This window comes from Malaclemys terrapin, chromosome 7, assembly GCF_027887155.1.
Source record: "Malaclemys terrapin pileata isolate rMalTer1 chromosome 7, rMalTer1.hap1, whole genome shotgun sequence".
NCBI classification, from domain to species: domain Eukaryota; kingdom Metazoa; phylum Chordata; order Testudines; family Emydidae; genus Malaclemys; species Malaclemys terrapin.
The window spans coordinates 11,258,759-11,280,694 of NC_071511.1; the positions used below are offsets into that span (position 1 = coordinate 11,258,759).

The 21,936-nt window shown below is 41.2% G+C and overlaps 1 protein-coding gene across 1 annotated transcript in view; it reads right to left on the bottom strand.

The window, feature by feature from the left end:
- Positions 1–16,042: 16,042 nt before the first annotated feature.
- The window catches only part of PDZRN3 (PDZ domain containing ring finger 3), a 202,725-nt gene continuing 196,831 nt past the window's right edge, over positions 16,043–21,936 (bottom strand). Inside the window, exons 8-10 of the mRNA XM_054035301.1 lie at positions 21,816–21,917; positions 19,715–19,831; positions 16,043–18,452 (exon numbers count right to left, since the gene is read on the bottom strand). Of these exons, the coding sequence (XP_053891276.1) occupies positions 16,905–18,452; positions 19,715–19,831; positions 21,816–21,917 (1,767 nt within the window). The 3' untranslated portion in view covers positions 16,043–16,904. The remainder of the gene's footprint in view (positions 18,453–19,714; positions 19,832–21,815; positions 21,918–21,936) is intronic.

Below are 21,936 nucleotides of genomic sequence, written 5' to 3' on the forward strand. Positions count from 1 at the left end.
TGTTTTTCTCTCTGATTGGTATTAAGCATGGGAAGTCCACTGGCCATTTCTGTGTGTTTGCTTCATAAATACTAGAATGGGAGGACTACACTGTCCACTTTGCTGCCAGACTGTGACAATAAGGTTCTTTCCTGGATTCAGTTTATGTAGCAGTTTGATACAGAAAATTTTTCCAGCAAAGCTTTCCATCTCTCTAGGCTCAGACATGTTTGGGGAAGCTCTCCAGTAGGGGCCAAAGGTTTTATGAAATTTGCCCCCTCCCTCAATGTGGCGGGAGATATGCACAACTTCTTGTCCCTCCCCCAGTTAGAAATTACATAAACTGGGTTATATTATAAAGAAGAGATAAGTTTATTAATTACAAAAGGTGAATTTTAAGTGACTATAAGAGATAACAGGCAGAACAAAGCAGATTACTGAGCAAATAAAACAAAGTACGCAAGCTAAGCTCAATATACTCAAGAAACAGGTTACAAAATGTAAGTTCTTACCCTAAAAGTTATTTTAGGCAGATTGTGAAGTTTCTGTGGTTCAGAGTTCCAGTTATATTTCTTTTCAGACTGGACCCCTGTCTCAGTCTGTACTTCCCTTCCCTTCCCTCCCCCGCCTTCCCCTCAGGTGGCTTAAGCAGTCTTTCTTCTTGGGCAGACAGGCCATGAAGAGGAGGAGTCCTGTTTGTCATCCTCCCCACTGTTAAATAGGATTTACATAAAGCGGGAATCCTTTGTTTCCCAAATCAGGTAGCGCAGGAATTTGGAACCTTTGTCTCCCCAATGCCAAGTGAGTATCCTAACCACCAGGCTAATAGCTATTCTAGGGTGGGGGGTCTCTCTCTGGTTTTGACCAGACATTCCATCCTGGGTCTGAGAAAAAATTCTGATCAAAATTTTAATCAAAACTGCTAAGTTTTGACAAATTGGCATTTTCTGAAGAAAAAACATGCTGTTGAAAAGTTCTTGGCCTTGGTAGTTCTTTGTTCTTGGTAGTTAAAAGCTGATGTCTCACTTTTGGCAGGGTCAGTGCTATGCCATGGTATATTAAAATACAGAATAAGGGAAATCTATTTTTTCGTCCCATCCCTCTTCTAGTGCAAATCTCATTTCCCCCAATGGGCCTCCCCTTTGGCATTAGGTGAAAGAAGAATTTGGCCCATCCCATTGACTTAAATGGGGTTGCTAGGCTGTAACAAAGAATATGTCCCAATCGGTCCACCATAATTATAGGAACACTTACTTCACAGTGCCTGATCCCAGATCCATTGGGTTCAGTGATTCAGTCCCTGAGGACTCCAGGCTATTTCATACTCTCCTTCTGCTGTTCATGTATTGAAATCCAAGATATAAATTTACTAAAGAATGACTTTTTTTTAATCTTCCCCATTCAGAAATATTTAGGCAGCTGTTAACAGAGATTCACTTTTTAGTGTCTTCCGTGCTTTCTGCAAATAATCCAGTTTTTAAAGCAGTTTAGGCCCTATTTTGCTCCATATTATCTCATGCTACTCTCAGATGAAAGGGGGAGAAGTCCAAATTTATTCCTCTCCTAAGGAGTGGTAGGACTCTGCAGGTTCAAAACAAGGATTGTTTATGTTGCAAATGAGTGTTTTCTCTTTAAGCTCTTTGAATTGATAAAAAAAACCACTAGTGAACTCAGAAATTAGTGATATAACTCATGATGAATAGGGCATATCCTACCACTACTGAAGAAGTCATGACAATGGTAGACTCACGCTGTTAAATCCTGCAGGTGAAATAATCTACCCCTCTCTCATGCCAGCAATTTTTCTACTTTCCCTTCAGCATAAGCAGTATGTCCTTGTGACCTTGTATCTCAATTTCTGCAATGCTGCCTATGCTGGTCTTTCAATGTTCTCTTCAGCCAGACAAAAATCATCCAATTTGTCTAATTTCAGATTGGATTTGTTTCACATCTCCCATTTCTCTTATCATAACTTCAGTGGTTTTCTGGTCATCTGCACTGTTGCTGTAAGAGTCTAATTCTTATATTTTGTCCTTTCTACATTTCTTCTTTTACGCCTTTCCACTTTCCTTCATCCCTCTTCCTGTAATCTTATTGTTATTCATTTGTCTGTTTCTGTAACTAAATAATGGTCATCTTCTGGTCTAGCCTTGATTGAAAATACTCTGCCTCTCTGATTTTTCTGACTCTAATTCCCATCTCAAAATCTCTCTCATTTTCTCAGTGTTACTTCAAGTGATTCTCCTCTTCTTGTTGTAAGCACAGTACTTTTTCCTCATCTGGAGACTGCCAGTTGTTGATGTGTGCTGTTTTTGTCATGTCAGTGCTGTATTTTTTCTGTTACCTTTACCCCCAGGACTTTCAGTCAAAGCTACCTTGTCCATATACAAAATATAATGTGTGATGTGTTGTGAGGTGGTGAAATGTGCTACAACATTATGATGTTGCACCATAGCATGATGATACAAAGACAATTCAAAGGCCTTGTGCTCGTTCCCCAGAGCTGTCCTCTGAAATGCCACGACTGCCTGCAAAAGCAATATGTGGGAATGCATTTGCTTTACCAGTAAATGTGGGAAATTATGTGTATTTATGAGCACTGGGTAATAGTCATAACTCTGGTATAAGGAATACGACAACTGGTTTGTTTTAAAAGTGCATTACTCTAGAGCATTCTAGAGGATTTAATTTTTACTAGCGGTCATATTGGGCTACCAGGTTCTGGATTGTGGAATCTGGGAGTGGGTTGAAGTTCAGGCTTAAACTTTGGTTCTGACGTTGTTAGGTTTGGAGTCAATCTACTTTCTAACCTGAGCATGTAGACTGCCCTCATTACAGTTGTGTTAGATCTATCCTGGAGGTGGTGCTTCAGTTCAGTAGGGTCACCAGCTGGTGAATGCACATGCTTTAGCTGACGGATTCCTGTTTCAGGGGCCAGTTTAAGTAGTGGTTGGGGGATTTATCTGGTACACTCATGTGTAATGAAAAAGGCCTTCAGTCCTCTCCGTGTCAGTCTTGGGGATGAGAACTCTGCTCCCTGTTTATGGGCCAAATCCTGGGGCTCTTCATTCAGTGTTAACTCTCCCTCTCTCAGGCAAGCATCCATTGAAGTCAGTCGGAGTTTTGTCTGAGAAAGTACTCCAAGACTTGGCCCAACCTGCTGTTCTAAAAAAGCTGCTTCTTGTATAAGTTTGCTCATGTTTTCTATCCTTGTCCCTGCTTGTTTAAAGCCAGTGAACACACAGCTGTTTTGAGATCACTGCTAGCCAAAATCAATTGACCAGAGAGAGATGCTAAATTAAGAGACACGTTTGAGGGATTGTCCGAGTAGCTAGAACAAAATGGCAGACCACAACAAGCTAATTTGGCAGGGTTTGTAGCCAGTCCATGTATGTGGCCTCAATGTGAGGCGAAAAGGCTGAAGTCTGCTGTTCCTAATACAACAGAGGGGCAACAGCAACCAACTCACCTCTTACAAGAAAATCTTCCGGATCCAGGGCTGCAACTCTGGTCTGTGGGCTGAGGGAAAATCAGAGTCCAATTTTTGAGGCATGAAACAGTTCATATTATAAACTTGTTATGTGAGATGTTGATGATTTGAGGTCTAACGCTCTGCTGGGAATACGCACATCCCTTTGGCAGACACAGATATTTATGAATCTGTTAATAGAATGGCTGCATTTTAGGCTGCTATGCCCCTCTTGATGGCACTAATGCCCATTCTGGGAGACAGAGTGCCAGCTGTGCCTAGTCCTTCTTGTACTATTTCAACACATTGATGTTCATCCATTTAATTTGGAAATATTTCTGATTGCTCATCAACACCATATGCAGGCAACTGGAAGTGCCGTATTGACTGTTGACTTAATTTTGAAGTTGACAGATTCCACATTCATGTAGAACACGGGGAAAGGATTTTTCTGTTTTGGTTCTGTTTGCAATTTGTGGGGGAGTTTGATGTGTGGCCTTTTAATGTTGCTGAGCAAAGCGTCTTCCTGTCATGAGGACTGATTCTGCTTCCGTTGAATAAAAGAAAAAACAGGATCAGACCCACAGAGCTGCCCTCAACACTTCTGCGAAGGACCTAGAGGCTATACAGGGAGCCAAGAAAGGACAAAAATACAGCTGTTACTTCACCTGCATGAGCCACAAATACACACAGATTCGTTATGTGATTTCTTTGTCCTAATAGCGCGAAGCCTTTTTTGTAACCTTGTTGCATCACATATATTCTTGCAGTAGTAGATATTTTAGGTGAGGGGAACAGGCAATGCTTCAAGCATGTGTTCATTGAAAACTAGCACAAGACAAGAACCCTCGGAGATAAGAACCATTTTTTGTTCTATCCATGCCAGAGAAATAGTCCTAGAGAAAGTGGTTGGGGAAGTAGCAAGTTGGAGTTATTGCCCACAGTGCAAACTGGGCTTGTTTTAATGTCTCTTTTATCCGCCTACTGGGTCTTGTCCTGAATTCGGTTTATGAGCTTCTGGGGCAGGGACTACCTTTGTGTTTTCCAGTGCTTGCAGCCCATGAGCATTACTGTAATACAAATGTACAGGGAGAATTTTCATACTATTTGGGGAGAGTAAGAAAGACGGGCAAATGTGGTAGATCCACTGAAAAACACTGGCGCGGGAGGGAGGTTAGAGGTTGTATATGAAAAGGATCAGTGTCTATGAAACAGGGGCAATCTAATGTATGATTTTGGGATGAAAATGTTGGGAAGGGAATGGTAGAATCTACTGGGAAAGCACCGCAGCCCTTGTTTCCATGTTGAGTAGTTAGGTGGGGAGAAGCTTATGGAGTTTCTTTGAAAGGGAGTTTAAATGTGATAGAGCAGAGAAGCTTGCTCTTGAATAGTTGAGTAGAGATGGCTTTATCTGTTGTTAATTTGGCATCCATGCATGCTGGAATCTTACACCATATCTGATACTTTTGTTTCTTGTGGAATTTAGTTGGCTATCATCTCACTGCTTTTACCTTGGGCTGCCTATCTCAAACCCAAGACCCGGTATGTGTTTGATACTTACGTTTATCTGGAGCTATGCAGAAAATTGACAAACTCTGATTCCCTGTGTTTTGATTTACTTTTATTAAACAATTTTAGTTGGATTTGTCTTTTGTGGAGTCCTTGTTTATGGCCTTTGAAACTAACAAAGACCTGCTCAGGTGAAGGATGGATTATCAAAAATCAAAGCTAGCTCTCCTGGAAGGGACAATAGAATCTTGTCCAATCCAGGCTTTGCTGTGACACCTGGGTGGCCCACATACCAATACGAGAGAGCTTTTTCTTTGAGTGAAGGTCACCAAGAGTTCACTTTTACGGAGGAACTCTTACTCTCTGTTAATGGGCCTCCTTGTTGGATGGTCCTGCAGTTGCTTACAGTAAAAAGGCCAAATTGTCAAATTATTTTAAAATTCTGCCACAGCAAATGTGCCTAAGAGGACAGACAGAATGTTCTCTCTGAGCCAAACTGACCGTTGCATGACTCCAACAACAGAGGTGGTCACCCTGTCTCACTGCCACAGTTAAGGATTTATCAGCATTTCCATTTCGAACCTCTGTTTCCAGCTGGGTGTCAGCCTTCAGGATTGCATTTTTTTTTGCTGTGCTTCCTAAAAGCTTTTCATAGCAAGCCATTTAGCCTTTCTATGGCACAGGAATGAGACATTTCTTGATTTGGATTCTCTAGTCACCAAAAAGCGGGTTTAGATTTGAAAATGAAATTTTGCATGCTGACAGTCCTGTGTCTACTGTAGACTAAGTCCTTCTTTTGGTACCTAAGAACGAAACCTCAAAATTAAAATGCACAAGCAGAGCCAGCTTTAGCACTTGTGGGTGGGTGGGAGCTTGTGAAATTATTTCCTGCAAATCTAAGTGATTCCTAATCACTGTTGCGTCCATTATAACCAAAGGATTTTGGAGATGATTCTGTATGGGCTCTTTCAAATTCAATTGACTCACTTTATCCATTCAGATAATAAATGAGGCTGGGGCAGGGTTGTGGAAATCTTTGGCCTGAGGCCAGCATCCTCTGCTGCAGGGGAGATATGGATCCCAGCTGTTTGGGCTGACTTGAGTTTGATCTTTCCTTTGTAAATACAGGTGTCTGGAGAAGTCATTGCAGAAACTTAGTTATATTTCAAATTAAATTGGACCTATGGGATAGAATAAGAGTTATTTAGCGATATTGGCCCAGATTAATATCAGGCTATTAACTCAAATGGAGCTACACCAATTTATGCCATCTCAGCATGTGACCCAGCTACTTTGTAACTATAAATCCCAAGCAAGGCATGACCAACATTTTGTTTATTTTCATTTTTAATTTGCATTGATCAGACCTCAGTCTAAGAAATGATTATTAAAATGACAGTTTTCACAGAAAACTGGTGGAATTGCCTTTCAGTTTGGGACTAGGTCAATACACATGTTTTGGGATTATGCTCTTGTGTTTGATAGGCTGACCTAATAATCTAAACAATGTAACCCAAGTAAGACTTCACTACAATGTTTGAGTTAGAATTGCATAATATTCAATATTGATGCACTGAATGAAAACCTGCACTAATATATATAGATCAGTGGCTCTCAACCTTTCTACACTACTGTACCCCTTTCAGGAGTCTGATTTGTCTTGTGTACCCCAAGTTTCTCCTCACTTAAAAACTACTTGCTTACAAAATCAGACACAAAAATACAAGAGTACCAAAGCACACTATTACTGAAAAATTGCTTCCTTTCTCATTTTTACCATGTCATTATAAAATAAATCGATTGGAATAGAAATATTGTACTTATGTTTCCGTGTATAGCAGTGGTTCTCAAACTAGGGCCGCCGCTTGTTCAGGGAAAGCCCCTGGCGGGCCGGGGTGGTTTGTTTACCTGCCGCGTCCGCAGGTTCGGTCGATCGCGGCTCCCACTGGCCGTGGTTCACCGCTCCAGGCCAATAGGGGCTGCAGAACGCGGTGGCCAGCTCTTCCCTCGGCCCATGCCACTTCCCGCAAACCCCATTGGCCTGGAGCGGCGGGAAGAATTATTGGTTAGAGCAAAAGCCTCCAGAATTGCAGGATGCAGTTGACAAGCATGACATGAAGGCCTTCTGTGGGAACTGGCTCTGTTGTTCTCTCTTGCTGGGCAGAGCACTTTGATGGTCTCCTGAACTGTCAATCCACTGTGTCTGATGAAGCCAGTGACTCACTCCTGCAGCATCCTGTGCTGGAGCAGATGTCTGTAAATCCTTCTTTAGACAAGGTTACTAAGGCCATCAAACAGCTGTCCACGGGCAAGTCTCCAGGCCATGGTGGCATTCCGCCTCAAATGTACAAATGTAGAGGTGCCCCCTGATCAAGAAACTCACCAGCTTTTTAAGACTATATGGGAATAGGGTACCATACCCCAGGAGTATAAGGATGCTTTCCTAGGAAGCATATCTAGCTGTGACAACCATTGCAGAATCTTACTGCTGTCTACAGCGGGAAAGATTCTTGCATAAATTGTCCTCAACAGGTTCATGTCTCTCCTAGTGAACTCGGTGAATCCAGAGTCACAGTGTGGCTTTTGTGCTGGCCATCGCACCATGGGCACATGATTTTTGTAGCCCGGCAAATACAAGAGAAGGCTCGTGAACAGAACAAGGACTTGTACGTGGTGTTTGTTGATCTGACCGAGGCCTCCGACATGGTGAAGGGGCTATGGAAACTCCTTTATAAATTTGACTGCCCAGAGAAGATGATTGCTGTCATTCGCTCATTTCACGATGGCGTGATGGCCAGGGTCATGGAGTGTGGTGACTCATCAGAAGTCTTCCTTGTCACCAATGGCGCCAAACAAGGATGCGTAGTGGCTTCAGTCCTCTTTGCCATTGTCTTTTCAGCCATGCTCTTGTTTGCATTCTAGGACCTTGATAGAGGTGTCCACATCCGGTTTAGATTGGGTGGGGGTCTAGACAATCTATAGTGATTCAGGGCCTGCCCCAAGGTAATCAAAGAGCTATTAAGGGAGCTCCTGTTTGCTGACGACTGTGCCCTCATTACATACGCTCTTGAGGACATTCAGCTTATTGTGGACCACTTTGCCCGTGCTTTAAAATGTTTGGTTTCACAATCAGGCTGAAAAAGATGGAGGTCAGGTACTAGCCAGCACCAGACCACCATGATCCCATTGTCACAACTGACAACACACCCATCCACTTGGTCAGCAAATTCTGCTACCTGGCATTCCAGCAATGCCTTATTGGATGATGAGCTCATTCAGCCCCTGGCAAAGGCTAGCTTGGAGGGAACGTGGAGTTTGCCTCAGAACCAACATAAAAAACGACTGCATTGTTGTACTTGCCTCACTCCTTTACAGCTGCGAGATGTGAACGCTCTACTGATGCCACATCAAACACCTTCCCATAACAATATCTGTCCTTGTCTCATGGGGCCTGCTCCTAAACCCACTGAAGTCAATGGGAGTCTTTCCATTGACACCAGTGGGCTTTGGGGTAGGCCCATGCATAAGGGGCCCAACATCACAATCACCAGCTGTCCTCTACACCATGACCCACAGAAGTTCTGCATTGATGTATTGATTGTACAGCTTCATCAGTACACGGAGCTGCCCATCTCGTAGAAAATGGCTGAAGCAAGGATCACAAGGCAGAGACAAGTGCTACTCCAGTGCTACTCTGCATCCTGATAGACACATTTCTTTAAAGTGCCATTAGTTCCGCATGTTTCCTTTTAAAAGATGAACACACCTTTGTAATTGTTAGCTAATGAAAGCTAAACTCTGTATTCCTGGGAATTTGTCTTCAACTAGAAACATCACCCCTCATTAGGATTAACTCTGATTGGAAGCCTAAGAAAAAATGCCTGCTAGGGAATTAAAATCCAACCATGATGGAACCCCAAGCAGAATTTTTTGTTTTTGTTTGGGTGCAATGAGGAATTTAATCATGTACAAGGACCTCTGCATTGAGTTACAGCATCTGCTGTGACAATTCTGGTGTCTTACCTTTGTTTCCTGACTTCTTTCTAATTAGTTTATGTTCCAAATAAATCCTTAATACAAGGACTGTGTTGAAAACCATTGAAAACAAAATAAAGAAGAGGAGTTTAAATTGCTTATGGCTTGCTTTATATGGCTTCCAGGCATTAGAGCAATTTTGCTAACAAGTATCCTGTAACCTATTTCCGAAGGCCACTAGCAGATAATTATATTTTGGTTAATTTACATACTTTCAGTTTATAATCCTAATTAGTTCTCCAACCAGTAGTCCCTAGGCGATATGTAGTCCTACCTCATCTTATTTGTGATCTTTAATGTGCAAGATCTCTTGTTTTAATTTAAAAACAACAACAACAACAAAACGCTGTTAGGTTTGGTTCAGGGCTTTTCCATTTCAATGTGCATCTGATCTGGGTGATTCCATGCTGATTCAAACCCTGTTTTCAAATAAATATCTTGCATTGTTATACATCATCCTTTATATTGTGGCCAGGTGCTGTTCCCTGCTTAAATGGGGCTTCATAGAGCATGAGTTCATGCAGAATTTGGTCCGACATGTTTAAAATAAAAATAATCATGGTGTCAAACTTCCGGCAGTTCCCTTTAAAGTCGTTGGGGCTGCATGGGGTATACATGGGAAGAGAATTTGGTCCAATATGTTAGCTTTCATTGGTCTGTCCCAACAATGGTACAATGCCACCATGGCAAACTGTAGGGGTGGGTGTGTACGGCAGGAATAATCAGTCCCTCCTACTAAAAAAGCCATTTGAGGGCTTGAATTTCCTTGAATTTCCTCTTGGTGGAGTCTCCCAATTTGTTTTGTTAGAACAGCAGCATTGCTTCTCCATGTAAAGGGAGTAGGCCCCTTCCATACTGAGGTTCTGCACTTCCATGCTTCCTCTGGGCTCCAGCCTTGCTTTGAACCCTGGGTTATAATCAAGTGCATGCTGTTGCCCAGTGTCAAGGGAGGAGGGACTAGGGCAGATGTAGAAAAATTAATACAGCCACTTTTGTGTAGATTTCTGGGATAAACAAGAAGCATACTCCTGGCTCCCCACGTGCTCAATTCCACAGAGGGTCTTTTTTCTTACTAAACAGATCACTCCTTCCATCTTTATTCATAAAAATAATATAAAATTTAAAACGTCTTCTCTTCCAAGCCACCATGCTGAGACAAGGTGTAGAATTGTGACATACCTTGGGACTAAAATCCTAGGGAAAATAAGCTAATCAAACTAAAACTAAAAATCAACAGTATATATCCACCTGTAGAAAGAAAACGAGGAACAAAATTTAAGGTTGGCCGACCAGTGTAAATCAGTGCGTGAAGAAAGTTTATCCATTTCTCAACATCTTGAATGTTTGAAGATTTTTTTTTATAGGTGAAGGATATTTCTGAAGTACATGTGATTTTTTTTTTTTTGGATGGGGAAGAGAGAGTGTTAGCTGATGGCCACTGCTATGTATTGAGGGTATGTATGTGTGTATATATTTCTCCTCAATATATGTTTCACTCTATATGCATCCGAAGAAGTGGGTTGTAGCCCACGAAAGCTTATGCTCTAATAAATTTGTTAGTCTCTAAGGTGCCACAAGTACTCCTGTTCTTTTTGAGGATACAGACTAACACGGCTGCTACCCTGAAACCAATAATAATACACACTTCCAATCTTAATACTTTTTAAAAAGCATTTTTTTTGGAGGGGGGGAGGCGGGATTTGGCAATAATTTGGATATACTCAGAATTCATACAGGTGGATTTTGCATAAGCGAAACGGGCAAAATGAAGAATTGTTAGAATTTTACAAATTTTATCCAGAAAGAATTCTACCTTTTCACTCAGCTTGTCAGCCTCACTAGTTGAAGTGGCACATCTCTGCTGCAGAGATTACTTCTGCCAGGAGTATGAACAGCCTGTGCTGACAAGAAGGGGCTGTTTGTCATTGCTATCATTCTTGTGTGCACAAGAACATGTGGATCATTTCCCTTGTCCACTTAGCTTGGAATGCCACTTCACAGTTCATAGAGGGCCTGCCAAGATGCCTTCCCTTGGAATTTAGGGACAACCTGCGTGTGGGTAGAAAACATCTTCTGATATTCCATCCCTGCCCATGGATTTTCTTGTGGGAATCAATGTGTTTCAGGAACCAGAGTGGTGAGTCAGGTTATATTCAAATGTCTTATACAATTTCATGTGATTCCCGGGAAGATCTTAGCTGAAAACATTATTTCCTGTATGCAAAATGGATTGAATTCTGATCTCATTTTTCTCCTGTGTAAATGAGGTCAACATTGGTATAATAGTATGGTAATCCCCAATATTCCTGTTCCAAGCAATACAAAAGACTGAAATCACCTTACACGATTACAGTAACTACTTTGAGAAGGCCTTGGTGTTAATAAACATTTTCATAAGTAAACTAGCTGAGAAATCAAAATCTAAAGAGCTGCAGAATCCATAGTTTGGATAAATTTGGCAGAGATGTGCTGGATGACTACAGATTCTAATAGGAAAATTTGATTTTTGCTCTTTTTGTGGCTTGCAATCAGTATATAAATTATAGTACTAATAGGTAAATGTGATTTTAAAATGTTAGAAACCATGACTTGTGTTTACTAATAAAAGTATCCAAGAAAGGCATTGGTGACAGAGGAAATCTGTAGCAAACAATTTGATTTAAGAATCTTAGAGTGAGTAACTTGCATTTTTCATGCTTTGGAATCATTTATTATTTCTATATTTCAATCTTTTCTTCCAAACACAAAATAATGTTTCCTGCTGTTCTGTCAATATTACATATTATAATACTTGGCACTTGTGTAACTGAGGACAAAAGGAACCATGTGAGAATGTTGTTCTAAAGGATCATTTTATTTATGGGAAGTATCTCAATTTCATTTTTTCCGCCATAACATCATTTCAGGTCCCATTCAAGAATTGCACTTTGATGACACACACATTGGTACTGAGAATGTGTTTATAGAAGAAAAAATCAGGTTTTAGTATCTTTTTGTGCATGGCTTATAGCTTTGCTCTTCTACCTAGAGCTCTAAATTTTACAAGAGGCAATATAGTTGATGTTGTTATAGGTGGGTTAATGTAGAATCATAGAAATGGAGGGATAGAAGGGACCTCAAGAGGTCATTAAGTCCAACCCCCTGTGCTGAGGCAGGATCAAGTAAACCAAGACCATCCCTGACAGGTATTTGTCTAACCCACGGGTCGGCAACGTTTGGCACGCGGCTCGCCAGGGTAAGCATCCTGGCGGGCGGGGCCAGTTTATTTACCTGCTGACGCGGCAGGTTCGGCCGATCGCGGCCCAATGGGGGTGGTGGGAAGCTGCGGCCAGCACATCCCTCGCCCACGCCGCTTCTCGCCGCCCCCATTGGCCCAGGACGGCGAACCGCGGCCAGTGGGGGCTGCAATCAGCTGAACCTGCCGCATCAGCAGGTAAATAAACTGGCCCGGTCCGCTAGGGTGCTTACCCTGGTGAGCCGTGTGCCAAACGTTGCCGACCCCTGGTCTAACCTGTTCTTAAAATCCTCAAATGATGGGGATTCTACAACCTCACTTGAATGACGATTCCAGTGGTTAACTACCTGTGACGTTGTGCAGTCTATATGGTTTTATAAAAATATAAGTGAATATAATGTAACTGGGATATGCTTCATGCAAAAGGTCTCTTGTAAAGTATCATTACAAAGCTCATAATCTACTGAGTGTGATCATCCTATTTGTAGAAATGTACTACTCTTGTATCTAAAACTAGAAATATAAAACATAACTCTGAGGGCCTATTGTAATTATGTAAAGTGTGGGCCATTAAGGATGGTTTGGAATCTTGATGACTCCCATTGTCTGCAGATGGCTGTATTTACCTCTGAGTCTTCCTCTATATGTGTGTGCTGGCAAGTGAGTAATGAAGTCTTGCAGTGACATGTGATCATGTCACCTGAACTGGAATCCATCTTTAACCTGGTGCTTTTCCAGTGACGGGGGGTGGAAACCCAGAGGGACAAAGGGTTCCCGCCTTATGCAAAAGATATATAAAGGGGTGGAAGAGAACAAGGGGAGAGAGGAGCCATCATGAAGAATCCCCTAGCTATCACCTCAGCTGCAACAAGAGCTGTACCAGGGGAAAGAATTGTGCCCAGGCCTAGAAGGTGTCCAGTCTGAAAAAAAACTTACTAAAGCATCTCTGAGGGTGAGATTATCTGTATTTAGTTTGATTAGACATAGATTTGCGCATTTTATTTTATTTTGCTTGGTGACTTACTTTGTTCTGTCTGTTACTACTTGGAACCACTTAAATCCTACTATCTGTATTTAATAAAATCACTTTTTATTTAGTAACTTACTCAGAGTATGTATTTATTAATACCTGGGGGAGCAAACAACTGTGCATATCTCTCTATCAGTGTTATAGAGGGCGAACAATTTATGAGTTTGCCCTGCATAAGCTTTATGCAGGGTAAAACAGATTTATCTGGGTTTAGACCCCATTGGGAGTTGGGTATCTGAGTGCTAAAGACAAGCACATGTCTGTGAGCTGTTTTCAGGTAAACTTGCAGCTTTGGGACAAGTGATTCAGACCCTGGGTCTGTGTCTGGAGCCAGACGGGAGTGTCTGACTCAGCAAGACAGGGTGCTGGAGTCCTGAGCTGGCAGGGAAAACAGAAGCAGGGGTAGTCTTTGCATATTGGATGGCAGCTCCCAAGGGGGTTTCTGTAATCCAACCCGTCACACTAGTTAGTTAGAAAGCTTTTCCTAATATCTAACCTAAATCTCCCTTGTTGCAGATTAAGCCCATTACTACTCGTCCCACCTTTAGTGGACATGGAGAACAATTGATTATTGTCCTCTTTATAACAGCCCTTAATGTATTTGAAGACCGTTGTCTGGTCCCTCCTTGATCTTATTTTCCCAGGACTAAATATGCCTGTTTTTTTAGCCTTTCCTCATAGGTCAGGTTTTCTAAACCTTTTATCATTTTCGTTGCTCTCCTCTGGACTTTTTCCAATTTATCCACCTCTTTCCTAAAGTGTGGTGCCCAGAATTGGACACGGTACTCCAGCTGAGGCTTTATCAGTGCTGAATAGAGTTGGACAATTACTTCCCATGTTCACTTAACAATACTCCTATTAATACACCTCAGAATGATATTTGCTTTTTTTGCAACTGCATCATACTGTTGGTACTCATTCAATTTGTGATCCACTATAACCCCCAGATCCTTTTCAGCAGTACTACTGCCTAGCCAGTTATTCCCCATCTTGTAGTTATGCATTTGATTTTTCCTTCCTAAGTGCAATAATTTGTACTTGTCTTTACTGAATTTCATCTTGTTGATTTCAGACCAATTCTCCAATTTTTCTAGGTCATTCTCAATTCTAATCCTGCCCTCCAAAGTGCTTGCAATCCTTCCTAGTTTGGAATTATCTGCAAATTTTATAAGCCTACTGTCCACTCCATTATCCAAATTATCAATGAAAATACTGAACAGTACCAAACCCAGGATTGACCCCTGTGGCGTGCCCCACTAAATATACCCTCACAGTTTGATTGCAAACCATTGATAATTACTCTTTGAGTATAGTCTTTCAACCAGTTTTGCACCTACCTTATAGTAATTTTATCTAGACAACAATTCCCTAGTTTGCTTATGAGACTGTCATGTGGAACGGTGTAAAGGGCCTTACTAAAATCAAGATATATCACATCTACTGTTTTCCCCTATCCACTAGGCCAGTAACCCGTCAAAGAAGGAAATGAGGTTTGTTTGGTATAATTCGTTCTTGACAAATCCATGTTGGCAGTTCCTTATAACCCTATTATCCTCCAGGTGCTTACAAATTGATTATTTAATAATTTGTCCCAGTATTTTTCCTGGTACCAAAGTTAGGCTGACTGTCTATAATTCCCTGGGTTCTCTTTGAGAAGTCAAATTAGTGCAGCCTGAAGTCAGTGATGGAGTGTAGGAATCTTCTGCTGAGGGCACAGTGTTGTAAAAATCATATGTTATTTCTTCTACTGTGTAGCTACTAGGGTGGTAATGGTTTGAAACATCTAGGGTGAAGCCTTGGGGCAGACCTTTAGTGTAAATTGTCATAGCTCTCTTGACTTTAATGGAACTATGACAATTTATAATAAGTGAGGATCTGTTTCCTAATATTTATGGTAGCTTGCTGAGGGGTACAGCAGATATATATTTACTATTGCATTTCAAGGTGACTTTCAAAGTGTTAAAAAAATGGACTTGTACATGTCGTTTGATTCCTGATAATGGACAAAATAGGCCTTGAAAGGTTTCTTAGCTCCTCTGCCCACGCTCTTTCCCCCCTTTAAAATATCAGGAATGTAAAGTTGGTTCTTTTCTAGTTGCTTTGGAGGAAAGATGTGTTCAGTGAAACTTAATCTACCATTTGAGGGTCCTTTATCCAAAATATTAATTTGTCATTGCACTTAAATAATTGTTAACAAAACAGATTTGAATAGCCTACAATTCCCTTTCCTACTCATTTTCCCTGTTTCCTCTCTTAGCAAATTTGATGTCATCATTTCACTAGATTGCTAATATTTGTAGAGTATTCCAGCCTAGACCAGACCTCAATTTCCAATAACAATCAGAAAAAAAATTAGGAAAAAAAAAACACCCAATTTTTTTTTGAGTGGAGGAGGAACCCACACACAATTTTCAGGCCATCTTTATACATCATAAAGAACAAGAAAATAAAAAACAAAGCAAAAAACCAAAATTCCAAGCCCTATTTCTTTTTTCCCTTTAATAAATGCTCTATATCAGCTGAAATAACATTTAAATTTGTGTTTTCTGATTGCAGTCCTAGTATGTGGACTGAACTTATCCACAGAAATCAACAGTGGTTGACTAGTATAAAGAAGGTAAAACGTCCGTAGTGCATTTTTGTCATGATGATTTAGAATCTAGTGTTGTAGTTTGTCCAATTGGTCCTCTACCAAAGGACTCTTCTACTGTCCTCTAAGCAAAGGCTTACTCTAAACAATATAACTTGAATAAGACTTTGGGTTAAAGAAAAAAATCAAAACATATGAAATATAAAACAATAATTTATTTACTTGTTAATGTTTGTAACTAATGATTTCATGAAACTGCTTTTATAATTCAGTACATTCAAATCTACAAAGCAAACAGTTACTACAATGGGCATTTCAAATTACACAAACTGTTTTGTGTAAACAACTTAGCTGTACATGCACATTCTTTCAACAGGTTGCAACACTTGCAAACATGCTTTAAAATCCTTTAAAGCTGCAGTGTAGTGTATTTTGCCTCAGGCCTTTCAGCTGAAACCTATATATTTCCTTTAGATACCTTTAAAAAGAAAAATGTTTAAATGCTGATCATAACTCTAAAGCCTGCTGGTTTGATAAATGTTAAATATTACAGGAGAATGACTCTATCAGGAGTTCAATACTTTTGCGATTAACCTTGAGCTAAATATTGATAAACAGCAGTGTGTGCAGAAGTGCACAACAGCAAAGTAATATCACAAAATATGCTTTCATAAAAATACATATTTGCAGTTGCTTTTGTGTTTTTAGGCAAAGAAAAGCATGTGTAACCTTTTATATGAATACAGTTTAAACAAATTATCTGCTTAAGTATGGTTAATATGTTTTCTGATATTTAAACACTTGATGTAAAAGGTAATGAGTAAAAAAGTACAATCAGTATTCCAAAAAGTTGCATTAATATTGCCTTCAAAAGGGATGGGCGGGTTCTGTCTCCACTTTCCAATAAAGAATGTTGGCACCCAAAGTTGTAGAATTCAGTACTTTAATTATAAAGTTGATGACTGTATCTTATATACAAAAAAACTTGCCACATTGAACGAGGCAGGGATTTCTACCCCAATGGTAGTGTTTTATGTACATAATTCAGCAATGGTGATTATACAGTAGTCACTGACAGGAAGGAATTGTACACTCTTGTGCCATCGGGGGACTTTGTGCCATGGGTTAAGAGTTCTTGGATTGTCATCCAATTATCAAAGATTTTTTTATTCCTTTTCTTCATCATTTTTTTGTGGCTCAGTTCAATGATGTTCATCTCTTTCTTTTCGTCTGCACCTTGCTGTTCCTTTAAACAATCTAACCTGCTCTGCATCATAAACTCACGCCGCCTCTTCTGCTCCTTCGCTTTCACCAAATGCTGCTTCCGTTCCTCCTTGCTCCAATAGCGGCCCATCTTCATCTCGCTTATAGCGTCGTCATCTGTCGTCATACCACTGCGCTCTTCCTTAATCTTTATGGCACGTTCTCTCAGCAGCCTGTCCCTGACTGGCCTCTTTGTGATGTAGCGGGTTCCATCACTCCTGACCTTGACTTTCCATTCCATCCTGGGTTCACTTTGGCTTGAAGAATTAAAGTCTTTGCACATGCTCACTAGGCTCATTTGGCTCTGTGCATATTCCACGGCTGATTTCTGTTGAATCAGCTGCATGTAGCTCTGATAGTGCTGAGCGTGGGCTGGGATATGAGCGTGTTTATAGGGAGAGTGATGATATGGAGAGATGTAGGAGCCAGCCAGTTTCTGAGCTGGGCTTTTGCTTCCATCACTGGCTTTTCGTTCTTTGCTTTCCAGTTGCTTGCCAAGGTCTGGATCTTTAGGTGACGAGAGATATTTAGCAGAGCCGGATTCGTGACTTTCTGAGCTAGGTAGCAAATTCTTCTGGGAGACATTGTATGCCTCTGCCCCCTCATTACCTTGACAACTGCTGCCTTCTGCAGTTCTGCGCAGTGAATTGTCAGGGGAAATCTGCAGCGTGAGCGGTGTGCTGCGACAGCTCTCGCCTGTATTATACGCACTCGAGCTGTCCTTGTCAGATTTCTCAGGGAGCTCTGTAATGTCTGAGAGCTCGTGCCTGCGCGCATCGATGCTTGTGTTGTAGTTACGGAATCCGCTGTTATGGAGCATCCAAGGCTCCCGGTATTGATCCTTCAGCTGTTGCATTTTATGAGCTCTCACGATATTCAGACACTCCAGCTCAATATTCCGCAGCTCCTCGTTCAGCATCTCCAGCTCCCTGTCAACGCTTTCGTGGTCACTCTTACTTATATCCAGGGCACTGTTATGATAATACAGACTGTATGGGTTGGCAGACTTGACTTGGCACTTCAGCTCCAGCAGTTCACGGAATCTCTCACATTCATCCACCGGGATGCTGAGGAAGTCTGTGTCTGTGCAGTCGGCTGAGATAAATGACTCATTGCTGAACTGCATGTCACCACTTCCTAGAGTGTCATGACTGTACACCAGCTTCTTCTGGCTTCCTAAAGTGTTAGAGGAAGTGGTGTGATCATCGGCGTTATTCTCCTGCTCTGAGCTTTCATCGTTTCGCGTGCTCTCATCTGTGCGTCCCACACCGCTGTCCTTCTCGTGCTGGTTCGATAAGATAGTGGCAGTGTCTGTGGTGCCTCCATCTTCTTCGTGCTTCTTCTAAAATAAAAAATAAAAAAGTATAAATGGAAAAATTAAAGACAAACTCTTTGCGAGTTTAAATAATAATAAAAGCCCTGAGTCATTCTAAGTTTTCTTAATCTACCAGTCATTGCATGTTCACTTATTACCCCAGTGAGTTTAGGAAACATATCATGGACCAGATTTTCAACAGAGCTCAGTGGCAGATTTTCAATTGCTCAACATCCACACTAGGGGCTAGATTTCCGAAAGATCTCCACTCCCATTCAGGTGCTGAAATTAGGAACAAATTTTAAAAATTGCTCAGCATTTAGCAGCTCCTACTGTGACGCCTATGACCCAACGTGCTGAGCTCTTTTAAAAAATCTGATCTCTTATTTTTGGGGGTGAAATGGGAGCAGAACTCTCTTGAAAAGCTGTTCCCAATTTTAGATCATGGAATGTTGTAGAAAATTCTGGCTGAGAACTGCGGAATTATATGTGAATTAGCATAATTGCAAATGCATTATACATGTGTATGTCAAGGAAGTAACATGGTCTTGTGGTTAAAGTTCTGGGCCGGGGCACAGGAGATCTGGATTAAATTCTTGGCTCTGCCACATACTTTTTGTGTGATCCTGGGTAAGTCACTTGTTCGCTGCCTCAGTTCCCCAGGTATAAAATAATACTCCCTTTCTCCCACCTTTTGCCTCTCCTGTCCACTAAGATTGTAAGCACATCTGGGCAGAGATAATTTCTTATTATGAGTATGTACAATGAATAGCACATTAGGGCTCCCACATTGGCAGGGGACTCTAGGTACCACTGTGATAATCATTGTCCTTGACACTCTTTGTCTTTGTCACTATCAAGTGTGTTAAACCTGACTTACAATTAAAGCTGATTCAAGTTTTCAAACACATAGAATGTTCTTTCCAGAACTGATTTATGTTTATTAATTAGCTAGCAAGATGGACTGGAAGCTATCATGTATCTAATTCTATTCACCTCAATGACCACAGCCACAATGGTGGATTCCTATGAAGAAGGCTATTAAACGCTTGAACTGTGCTTATGTTTTAAATGGAAAAAAACAGTAGCAGATTTGAAAATATATGCTTATTGAGGTGAAGTCTTCTATGCAGTTTGCAGATATCATCCTGGAACTAGATTTTGCAGAGCCCCTTTCTGCTTAGATCGTCATAAAAAATAGTGGTTGGTTCATTCAGTTGAATTCAGTATCAGAATCTCAAGGGGTGTGTGTGACGTTTTGACAAGGCTGCACAATGGAGTGGCATTACCTGCTGAAGCATGCTGGCAGTAAACTGCATTGCCTGGTGGTGCTGTTCCTCTAGCATGTCCATGTGTAAGTCATCCAGAAAATCATTTCTGTCATCATCCATCCATCCTTCATCCAGCTACATGAAAGAGAATAAATAAATAAATAAAAACCCACAAAAGCATTGTCACAAGGATGAAAACTGACATAAATATATGCTCCCTCTTTGTGGAAAATTATCAGGAGATCAAGGGAGCTGCTTTCTGCAACTTTGCTGTATATCACTCTATGTCTGGCCTATCAGTCCTCATCCTCAAAGGAACCCTGCACACTTTCAAAAGACAAGCCTGGGAGCTTAAATTGATTAATCTGCGAGACACTAAAAAGCGTGGACTGAACAGAGACACTGGATTGATGGCTTATTACAACAATCGGTAATCCATTAACCCCTCTTTTTGACTTATGGCAGAGATGTTAATGGGCCACTCTACCTTAAATGGTTCCTTACTATTTATGCTAAACAATCTGTTCCACCTTGCATTTTGCTGTGACCCAGGGAGTACTTTCCCCAGACCTGAAGCAGAGCTCTGTGTGGCTCCAAAGCTTGTCTCTCTTCACCAACAGAAATTGGTCCAATAAAAGATATTACCTCACCCACCTTGTCTCTAATGTCATTGGTGTAACCTTGCTACAACTACAATGCCTACATGGAAATGAACATGCAGCTCTTTTTTATGTGCTACTCTAAGGGCAAACAATGACCTGCCACAAGGAGAACTTTTAGGATTCAATCCCTTCTTTGCATGAGGCTGCTTGCATTCCCAGTAGCAGGATCTGGTCCGCAATAATATATTTGTGCTATTTGCTCAGTTTAGAATACAAATCAATTCTAAAAAAAAAAATCTCTCCTTGTCTATCCTCAAAAGTCCCTCTCCCCTACTGTCCCCACCAAATTCCCTGCTGTTTCTAGAAATATACGGTAGTTATTTACTTCTGAGGTGGGTGGTGGTTTTTGTGCACGTAGCTAGAATATATATATATTCTATACTCAAATCTTGAACCTATTGCTCGACCTGGGTGGTCAGGCTTGGTAGATGTCATCCCTGGAAGTACTGAAATGTCCGGTTTTCTAGGGATGTGAAAGTGGCTACCCTATCCCTCCTCCCCCACATCTCCAAGGAAAGAGCAGGAGTGTTCAGGTAGCTGTGGATTCTCCAAACTGACGGAGTGTTCAGGTAGCTGTGGATTCTCCAAACTGACCCTTACCCATGCCCCACCGCCTGCATGCATGATCACAACAGTTTTGAGCAAGGGGGACACATTCACAGGACAACTCTAGTACTACTAATAATTATAGTAAATGCTGCTGAATGTGTGGGACACTCAAATCCCAGCCCTGGAGTGTAAGCAGGGTAGGATTCAGTTTCAAACCTAGGTCTTGCAGCTGAGAAGAGAAGCCATCTAGGTTAGACCTGACCAAAATGTCAATCACACTTTACACAAAGGCTCCATTTATAGATAGGACACAAAGGGCCAATAAATGATTAATAAGTGCTGGTTAATCAATTTCTATAGAGTATTATAGAGATCAGTACATTATTTGTAACCATGGCATGTAACTATCCACAACACCTTCTACTGATGTATCTATAGCCATCTGTAACAGGTACTCCTCATATCTGTTACATGATTAATCATTTATTAACCCTTTATAAATTGAACCTTAATATTAAGTGTGGCAAAATGTCATAGTGAACTCTCAGGAACTTATTTCATATGTTGTGAGTGTCTCCAGTCTAACCGTATACACCTCTACCCCGATATAGCGCGGCCCGATATAACATGAATTCGGATATAACGCGGAAAAGCAGCGCTCCGGGGGAGGGGGGGGGGGAAACGGGGCTGCGCACTCCAGTGGATCAAAGCAAGTTCGATATAACGCGGTTTCACCTATAACGCAGTAAGATTTTTTTTGGCTCCCGAGGACAGCGTTATATCGGGGTAGAGGTGTATTACTTTTTTTAAAATAGAAAACGAAACCACCTCAAAATCCAATTACTTTATTCTAGAATTCAGCTTCTCTATTTTCAATTTACAGTAAGTATATAGTAGTCTCTCTGTACCTGGATTTCTGGTCTTGCTACAAGTAAGGAGACATTCTTGCTCTCTTCACTGGTTAGAAGTGCCACAGCTTCTTCTCGGTTCTGTACCTCTATGCCATTAATCTAAATAATATATGAGGGG